Source organism: Panthera pardus, unplaced genomic scaffold (assembly GCF_024362965.1).
Source record: "Panthera pardus isolate Hobbes unplaced genomic scaffold, ASM2436296v1 HiC_scaffold_24, whole genome shotgun sequence".
Taxonomy (NCBI): domain Eukaryota; kingdom Metazoa; phylum Chordata; class Mammalia; order Carnivora; family Felidae; genus Panthera; species Panthera pardus.
Genome location: NW_026526810.1, coordinates 125,459,268 through 125,469,437, shown reverse-complemented (window position 1 = coordinate 125,469,437; position 10,170 = coordinate 125,459,268). Strand labels below are relative to the sequence as shown.

The following is a 10,170-nucleotide window of genomic DNA, read 5'->3' as shown; positions in this document are numbered from 1 at the left end:
GTTGATCTGATTGGCTTTACTGCGATATTCACCATACTGCAGTGGTCTGGGACCTAACCCATCGCACCTCTGAGGTGTGCCCGTACATACACCACAATGTTAGAGGATTTGTGGGCTCCAGATTTTGAACTCCAGCTTTACATTCATACCTAGAAATTCCCTCGTTGAACCAATTCGTGCCTAAGAGTAACTACAGAGACACCTAGTTTTGCCATTTTGGGGATATACGTTATTCCCACTCATCCATCGTGAATGTACCACACTTCTCTCCTTCCGCCGGTGCTCAGATGTTTCCATCAGGGAACCTCAACCCAGAGCAAAACAAACGCATTCTCCAGGACCCTGAGAGGACTCCTCCGGAAACTCCTCAAAAGTTCAAAAAACGTTTTTTCGTGTTTAGCTCAAAAATTGACTCCAGTTTTGGATCCTACTGACAAAGAGCCGTGCATTTTGACGTAACATTTCTCTGCAAAGATCACCTAGTACAGTGACCTTCTGGGAAGATGACGCCTGCTGATACAAATGCTCCTTGGCCCCCTGGCTGGGACATGTGCCAGGGGGCCAAGGAGCATTTGTATCAGCAGGCGTCATCTTCCCAGAAGGTCACTGTACTGGATTGGAGAAGCAAAGACCTGCTTTGTGCCAGTCCCTGTACCAGGTATGTGGCGATTAAGAAATCTCCTAGGGCAGGGACCCAGCTCCTCTCCCTATGCCCATGGTGCCTTCCCCCAGAGCAGAGCCCCCGGGGAGCTTGGTTTTGCAGTAGCTACAGGATGCTTCCTTTGAGAGCAACACAAAGTAAAGCTTGAAGATCTCTGACTTTGGAGCCGCACAGCCCTTAGGTTCGAAGCCCAGGCTGCTGTTTATAGGACTCCTGCCGTTGAGTACTTTCAGCATTGTAAAAAAAAAAAAGGGGGGGGGGGGGTAGGCTGCCAGCTGGAAGGAAAAGGCAACTCAGCTTAGGAGGGAGCAGTTGAGGGAGGTTCTAAAGCTGTGGGGAGCACGGGTGATGAGCCCGGACGTCGCCATCAGGACACCTGGGTTCTCCTAGCTGTATGCTGTCAGCCTTGAGAGTTCGGATAGGGAGCATTCTTCACGCCTCTGTTTCTTTCTTGTGTAAAACACAAGAAAGCTGTATGGGATGGTCCCTAAGGTCCTCCCAGCTCTGATGAGTTCCACTCAACATTTCAGTTTCACTGGGTATCGTTCTCGGCTTTATTGTCTTTACGATGCCGACTTTCTTCATCGTTTCTAAAACTGCCGCATGTACACCATCCCCTTCTTATAAAAATAACAGCTATCTCTTATTAATGCTGCTCTCGGGTCTCAAAATGTTCTCTCCTGAATATACGAAGATCCAGAGTCCCTGTTCCCAGCACGGATGTTTTAACTGCTCAGGAGGTTATGTAACTAGACTTGTTACACTCCCAGGAGGCAGAGCCGAAACAAATTACACAAAGAGAAGCCATTCCTTATCTGGCCTAGAATGTTCCTCTAGCCAAGAATCCAAGATGATGCTTATATCCCCAAGGGTTAATTTCTTGTTTCTTTTTTCACTGTGCACAATAAATGCCTGTTTAGCTAGGCTCTACCCCCAGCCCCGCTGTCTATAATGAGCACTCATGTAATCTTAGTTAATAAAGTGAGGATTTATTCAGTTTTCAGTTCTAATAAATAGTCAGCCATTATCTTTGCAATGGGCTCCATGCCCTGGTTAAAAAAAAAAAAAAATGAAATGGTCTCTGTGACCACTGGAAGGAAGAACGTTAAGCTATATTCTTTCCTTGCAAAAAAAAAAAAAAACAAGAGCCTGTCCACTACTTGGCTGCAGTTTAAAGGCCTGAAGCTTTCTTCTTACCACGCCGAGGTCCCACAGACACCTTAGCCCAGTATTAGGATCTTAAAAATAAAAGAAAGGAAAAACAAAATGCAGAGAAGCAGACACAGAGAGTAGACCAGGTGAGTTCCCCATCTGTCGCACCATGGACATATCTGCTCTGAAGGAAGCCCAGGGCCCAGGCACCTTCTGAAGCATCCCCGCCCCCCTCTTTTCTGAAGGGGCTGGGAAGGGCAGTGGGTCCAGCCATTCAGGGTTCCAGGGGGGAAAATGAGGATTTCTGTTCAGGATTTTTATTTCCAAACGAAGACCAGAGCAGCAGGGAAATAGAGACTTACTTAAACCCCCTTCCCTTAGGCAGTTAAAGCCCTGGAGGAAGGGGAGTAAGACAACCGTGCAATGTCTTAGGCTGCCTCTGGGATTCATTCTCAAGACTGAATTCAGACCTCACAGAATAAAGACAAGGAGAAGGGCCTCGGGCCTCGGTCTGCAGCCCTAGAAGGTGGCTGGCTGCCCAAGGAGAAGAGTTTTCTAAGGCTGGGCCTGCAGAGGGTGACAGGACAACTCCAGAGGGAACCCGCCCCGGCACAGAGCTGAGCCGGTGCCAATCCCCCCATCGTCCACTCTCCTGGCCTCCACGCCTAGCGGCCGCTCCTCACTCCTACCTGTCCCCACTGGTCTCTGCCAACCTGTTGTTCATTATGGCAAAGGCCCCCACCCCCCCTGAGAACTCGTTGTCCCGGGACGGCGCGCTGGCCTGGGGCGGGCAGCCGTTGGCCGTCTCAGACAGCTGCTTCTGGAGGATGGCCAGCGAGACCTTGTTGGCGGCCAAGAAGTCCTTCATGGAGATCATCTCCCCCGAGAGACGCCGCCCGTCCGTGTCGCTGTCCATCACCCCATCCGTGTCTATGGAGATGTTGCCCCGGTCCTGGACGTTGCCCGGCATGACCACATTCCTCCGGGACCTCAGGAGCCTCCTTTGGCATCGTCGGCAGCACCCGCCATCCATTTTCCTCAGGATCCAGTTCACGGACTGTTTGATGAGGATGGAGATGACATTGAACAAGGAGTAGATGCAGCAGACGCCCATGAGGATGAACATGAAGTTGGCAAAGCGGTAGAGGCCTTGGCTGTCATACTGGGCGTTCTGGCTGCTGACGAGGTCCCCGAAGCCAATGGTGCTGAAGGCCACAAAGCAGAAGTAGAGCGAGTCGAAGTAGCTCCAGCCTTCGATGGAGGTATACATGGCCGACGCACAGCAGGAGATGAGCAGGGAGGCCAGGCACAGGATCAGCATCACGTAGTACACGGAGGGCTTCCAGCCGGCCGAGCTATCCCCCTCGCACCTGCCCGGGGGCTTCAGGCTCTCCCGGGACAGGGCCCCTCGTCTCCGGAGCCGTCGCTGGTGGCACGACTTCATGATGTAGGCAATGACGGTGATGAGGCGCTCCAGGAAGAGGTTGAAGAACAGGATGGTGCTCGCGCACCCAATGAGGCCGTAGAAGATCAGAAAGATTTTTCCTCCCACCGTCGCCGGAGTGGTCATCCCAAACCCTGCGGGAGACAAAAATCAGAGGAGAGAAGAGTGAGGGAGGCCTTTGCTGGGAATGTGGCCAGGGTCTTGGCATAGATGACTGGCCAAGGACCCGAAGAAAGAGTTTCGTAAAAGCACTCAGTCCTAGCCTTTCTAGGAACAAAGGAGAGGATGCTCCCTTCCTTTTGAAGACGCTACGTGTTTCTCTGGAGCTGCCCAGCTGAAAGTGGGTATAGTGCCATTGTACAGATCAGAAAAAGGCATCTCTTCTTCCGGGTGGATACAGTCAGCGAAAAATGGCTGGGCGATGAGAATGCGAGCTGGATTTCAGCCTCCCCTCCCGACCGGGCTGGACGTCCTGTACAGTGCACAGCCTGAGCCACCATACTCAGCAGACATTGTTCAGACAAACAACAGGTCATATGAAGAAAAGGCTCATACAGACTCCTCAGAATTCATTTATTCTACAAATACTTATTCAGTGCCATTCCAGGAACGGGGGATTGAACTCTAAGAAAGCCAGATCTGGTCCCTGCCCACATGGAGCTCTAGCCTAGTGAGGGGATTACTACATCGTATAGGTGTTGTGCTGAAGGAGGTGCAGGGTCCTATGGGAGTGGCTAAGAGGGGGAACCCAGCTCAAGTTTGGGATTCTGAGAAGACTAAGCAGGGATACTTGAAAGCTAAAGAGGAGTTAGGCAGGCAGGGAGGAGTGTGTGTGTGGTGGTGCTCCAGGCAGAGAAACAGCAAATGCCAGCATACGTAGAAATGAGAAATTTGCTCAAGATTTTTCCATCTTTTATTTTTATTATTTTTTTATGCTTATTTATTTTTAAAGGGGAGAGAGAGTGAGCAAGTGAGCATGAGCAGGGGAGGGGCAGAGAGAGAGAGAGAGAGAGAGGGAGACACAGAATCCGAAGCAGGCTCCAGCCTCCGAGCTGTCAGCACAGAGTCCGACACGGGGCCATGAGATCATGAGATCATGGCCTAAGCCGAAGTCAAAAGCTCAACCAACTGAGCCACCCAGGCGCCCCTGTTTTTCCCGTCTTTTAAACAAAATTCTTCAAACACACACCTTATGCTTTGGGAGTGGAAACCGAGGTGTTGGTTTTTATAGTTTGATAAAATAGAAAATGTCTTTCTTGCCTTTGCCTCTGACTGTTCACAATTTCCACCTTCTTGATCTTTCTACCTAGGCACACAGACATGTTACTAAGAATACCAGCTGCAGGACAACGGACATCACTAAGAACAAGGAGAAAAAGAAAGGAGCAGTGATACATTCAGTATTTCTCACTGAGGGGTACCAAGGGTCAGCCCACTTGGAGGGATGTGGAATCCTTCCAAGCAAATGATTCAGTAACCATGAGAAGTCTGATCTGTTTGAAGGGAAGGGCATCAAAGTCTCGGAACACAAATGCCATTCAAAAAGTAAGTACTGAACATGCCTCCCTGGGTGCAGCCTTGTGTTTGAACCAAACCTTCTTGTTTCCATTTTTTCTTTATTATCAGGTTCAGGTTCCTAACCTGAGCCCCATCATTGGGATCTTGAGGACTCATCCCTTATCCTCTTTACGATGACACCCTGCTTGTCCCCAAGCCAGCACTTTTCTTTGTTGCCACAGCTCACCGTGGCTGCCTCCCAGGGCACTCTGGGAAGGGGTCAGATCAGACCTTGCCATGTGTGGGCTTCTGGGGTGATGACCTCCTCCTCTCCTCAGGCAGAGCCAAGGGGGCACCCCTCCCAAACACCTAGCCACATATACTGTGTAACCATCTAGTTTTCCAATTAAATTTGATCTTCCTTCCACAGTATACAAACATCTACAGGAGGGTAGGGTGACCTCCTCCTCTCCTCAGGCAGAGCCAAGGGGGCACCCCTCCCAAACACCTAGCCACATATACTGTGTAACCATCTAGTTTTCCAATTAAATTTGATCTTCCTTCCACAGTATACAAACATCTACAGGAGGGTAGGGTGTTAACAGCCGATAGCCAAGAGAACAGCAGAAGACAGTAAATCTAGCTTTTGAGCTGGATGGGACAGGATGATCTGGTAAGGAAGGATCAAGGGGCCGGGGATACTTTCATGGGGAGTTACAGTTGTGGACCTTAATGGTAGAGAGAAAATTAGACCCTCGTCTCTTCTCTGGGAACTCCTGTTTTCAAAATGAAAGGCCGCCAGCAACTCTTGGTAGTACCGATTTCATTTATTAGATAGCTTCCTTATGTAAAAAAAAATACTTTGCCTTTGCTGTGTGTTCTCTTGTTAGTACCTTTAATTCTTTTGTTTTTAATGTTTATTTATTTTTGAGAAAGAGAGAGAGAGAGGGAGAGAGAGACAGAGTGTGAGTGGGGGAGGGGCAGAGAGAGCGCAAGACACAGAATTGGAAGCAGGCTCCAGGCTCTGAGCTGTCAGCACAGAGCCTGACACGGGGCTCACAGACTGCGAGATCATGACCTGGGCCGAAGTCAGACACTTAACCACCTGAGCCACTAAAGGCTCCCCTTTAGTACCTTTAATTCTTATCGCTAAGCTCAAATGAGGTGGTTGTAATAGTGGAGAATTAAGAAAAAAAACTTACTAAGTTTAATTTTTTTTAAATGTTTATTTTAGAGACAGAGAAAACTTCCTGAGTTTAATGACTGAGCTGAGAGCGATATCCTTCTCTGCCCAGTGCAGAGAACACTGAGGAATCACTGAGGTGTCAAGTAATTAGTTCCTGGTGATCTGAGGGTGTTGGGGCACCTCCTCTGGCCCAGTGAATTCCCAGAAGCAGTAAAGCTTACAAATCTTTCTGTGCTAAGAAGTGAAAATTGAGGGGCACCTGGGTGGCTCAGTCGGTTAAGCGTCTGACTTGATCTCAGCACAGGTCTTAATCTCAGGGTCGTGAGTTCAAGGTCTGCATTGGGCTCTGTGCTGGTGTGAAGCCTACTTAAGAGGAGGAGGAGGAGGAGGAGGAGGAGAAGGAGGAGAAGGAGGAGAAGGAGGAGAAGGAGGAGAAGGAGGAGAAGGAGGAGAAGGAGGAGAAGGAGGAGAAGGAGGAGAAGGAGGAGAAGGAGAAACAGAAGAAGGAGGAGGAGAAGGAGGAGGAGGAGGAGGAGGAGAAGGAGGAGAGGAGAAGGAGGAGAGGAGAAGGAGGAGAGGAGAAGGAGGAGAGGAGAAGGAGGAGAGGAGAAGGAGAGGAGGAGAGGAGAAGGAGAGGAGGAGAGGAGAAGGAGAGGAGGAGAGGAGAAGGAGAGGAGGAGAGGAGAAGGAGAGGAGGAGAGGAGAAGGAGAGGAGGAGAGGAGAAGGAGAGGAGGAGAGGAGAAGGAGAGGAGGAGAGGAGAAGGAGAGGAGGAGAGGAGAAGGAGAGGAGAAGGGGAGAAGGAGAGAAGGAGAGGAGAAGGAGAGAAGGAGAGGAGAAGGAGAAGGAGAAGGAGAAGGAGAAGGAGAAGAAAGAAAGAAAGAAAGAAAGAAAGAAAGAAAGAAAGAAAGAAAGAAATGATATGAAAAATGAAAGCTGGAGCCCCTGCCCCAAAGCTGTAAGGCCAGAGGAGTCTTCGGGATTTCTTCATTGGAGACAGAACTGAGGCAACAAGCAGAAAAAAGAGAACCATTTATCTGGGGGCCTTTTATTGACCCAACAATATTCCAGGAACTGGATAAAGGTATTGAAAATGGGGAAAGCCCAGGAATAACAAGGGAGAGGGAGGTGCTTGCCTCCCTCTGATTATTAATCAGAGAACGTGAGATTTAAATGGGCAAATGTTTGCTTCTCCAAAATCTTCCTTTCTGATCCCAGAGGTGGCGTAATTATTTTAGTCTTCGAGAGGAGAGAAGTTAAGAGTAGCTCTCAAAGTTTACAGCAGTAATTTATTAAGCACCTGTTAAGTGCAAGGGCCTGCACTAACTGTCTGGGCCACGCAGTGGTGAACTGGAGAAGGTCCTCGACCTCAAGGAGCCTCGCCTCCAGGCTGGGACAAATCAATGGCTATCTACAAAACAAGGCACAGCGAGTCAACGGCCAAAATAAGGCACGACGGAGTTATTATCCCGGCTTTAGGGTCTCGAACGCCACCTCACTTGGGCTGAGTGACGACAATCAGGGGCGTGACTGAAGCCAGGCTAGCAAGCTCGGTAAACTGACTTTTCCAATAAATGACATGTCTAGACGTGTTCCAGGGCTTTAAAATCTCTAGAGTCTATCTTGTTTTTTTTTTTTTTTTAAACATTCAATTTTATTAAAGAATTGATAAGCCATGAGTTTTGATTACCTGCTGTATTGGCTTGATCACTGCCATCTTTTCAATCAGCAAAAATAACAGAAAATGGCATAAGTGGTTGTGTGGGGGAAGCACCAGGAGGCAGCATTCTACGGTTCGCAGTTAAGAGGTGTTTCCACAGCTTCTATTACTGTCAGAGCTTAGAAGTGTGGAAGCTAATAACACAGGCTTTTTCATAGGAAGCCTTCCCCTTTTTTGAGCCCCATGAGGCTGACCATTAGGGATGCCTTGGATTGGGAATAAGAAGCCTCACGGTCCTCCCTGGTGGAGGGAAGAGATAGGAGCATCACCAAAGACCTGCCCTCTGCCAGGTATCACTGGCCCCTTGCACCCTTGCCGGGTGTTGATTATTAGTCTACTCTTCCCATTTGACAGATGAGAAAAAGAAGAATAGAGAAGCTGAGTAACTTGCCGAAAGGCGCAGAGCTGGAATTAGAACCTAGATCTGTTTCGTCTCCCAGGCCTGCGCTCTTTCCACCTGACTGTGCTAAGTGAGTGCAAGCCGCTGTCAGATGTGCGCATCAGGAGTAGCCTTGAGGGAGGGAAATTAACCAAGCGTCTATAGTTCCATGCTTTACGTAGACACCCAGACCACAGTGGCTGCCAAATCTGGTACCCAAATCAGGGGATTGGCTTGCATCAGAAACTGAAACCCTACAATTTTCATTTACTAAAACACATGTTTCTGAATGTTATGTGTGCCTCTTCCAACAAGTGATGTAATTAAGTTGGTTTTAAAAATGTGCTACACCCCATGCATTTTGGTCTCCTTGTATTTCATAGGCACACAAAGGAAACTGATTGTCACAGGTGGTGCTTTTCAATATATAATTTATTCTCTGTGCTTCACGTCTGAGGTCTTCTGATTCAGGTCCAACCCCTGTGTCTGGGAGCACATGAGCTAGCTGATGGGAGGACCAAGGGCTCATGAATTTGGTTTGGAGTCCGAGGAAGCTTGCCTGGAATCTACTTTGGTCTAGCTCCCCTGAACCATTTCAGATCTGCTTTACCGTGACTATAATCCCTAGGGCAGCTGCTGGGACCAAATCAGGCTCTCTGGTGTCCTTGGGGCCAGGAATGAAGCAGCTAGAGACTTCCCGGGTCCCAGTCAATCCCAACAGAGCCCTTCATTTAGACCATGAAGAGAGGAGGGCAGGCCTGCAGTCTCCCAGCCTTCTACATATATTCTGTTGACCACCATTCCTTAAAAAAGTTAATCAAGGTAAAAAAGTGAAAAGCTTTGCATTATGATATTTTTCAAACATACACAAAGGTAGGGAGAATTCTAGAATAAACCCTCATTTCTGACTTTGAGCAATTGTCACCATTTTGCCAGGCATGGTTCTCCTATCCCACCCTACCTCCTTTTTCTGTGGGAGTATTTTCAAGGAAATCTCATCACACCATTTCATGCATTAATAATGAAGCATCTGTAACTGACAAGAACTTTATTTTCCCAACATAACCACTATGACATTGTCACACCTGATAAAACCAACACTAATTCCTTAAAACCAAATAATACCCAGGCTATTTTCAAAGTTCTCAAAAATATCTTCTTACAGATCTGTATGAATCAGGATGCTAATAAGATCCAAGCATCGTATCTTTTAAGTTTCCTTTATTCATTGACAGCATCCCTTCCCATTTTTTTTTATGCCATTGATTTTTTGGGTACATGTGTCCTGTAGATTTGAATCACAATTCTTTCTAGAAACATTTTTTTTAATGTGTATTATGAGAGTGCCCTCACATGCAGCAGAAAATATCAAACACTGCATGGGGATATGTAAATTGGCATAAACTGTCTAGAAAGCAATCTGGGAATGTCTCAGATATCTTAAAAATATTTGCATCTTTTTCTGTTTTTTTTTTTTTAAGGAGTATGTCCCAAAAAATATCAGAAATGTGACTCATCAAGTACATTGATGTTCACCATGGCTTTGCTTTTAATAATGAATATTCTTAGCAATCTAAATGTCAGATAATAGGGAAATGACTAAATAAAGTAGCTATTAAAATGAAGCCATTAAAATGACATATACAAAGAGTTTTTAATGACTGGAGAAAATGTTAAGTGGAAAAATGCAGAGCCAAAGTGTGTCTGACGAATGACTCAAGCCTAGTGCATGGGGCATCCTCATTAAATATTTGTTGGATGAGGGAATAAACTTTCTAAACTACTTTTAACCACCTACATATATTACAACGGTGAAGAGACTTTTGGTTGTCAGTAATAGCAAATCATAAATAGAAGTGGCTTAAACATGAAGGGGACATATTATCTCATAGAACATGAAATTTGGAGATGGGCAGCTCCAGGGATTAACTGGGTGTCTTTCCAAATGATCTATGAACCAAGAGCATTTCACTTTTCTGGTTCTGGCCCCATCAACATGTTAGCTAGTTCCTCCCCACCCCCACCCCATGCCAACAGCTTCAGGCATTAACTCCTCACACACTAATGTCCAGAGCCAGAAAATGTTGTGTTCCTGCCTTGTGTATGTCTTTATAATAGCAGTGAATCCTTTC

At 47.2% G+C, this 10,170-nt stretch overlaps 1 protein-coding gene across 1 annotated transcript in view; it reads right to left on the bottom strand.

Annotated features, from left to right (window-relative positions):
* Positions 1-1,139: 1,139 nt before the first annotated feature.
* The window catches only part of KCNK13 (potassium two pore domain channel subfamily K member 13), a 107,715-nt gene continuing 98,684 nt past the window's right edge, over positions 1,140-10,170 (bottom strand). The window contains exon 3 of the mRNA XM_019462011.2: positions 1,140-3,391. Within this exon, the coding sequence (XP_019317556.1) occupies positions 2,499-3,391 (893 nt within the window). The 3' untranslated portion in view covers positions 1,140-2,498. The remainder of the gene's footprint in view (positions 3,392-10,170) is intronic.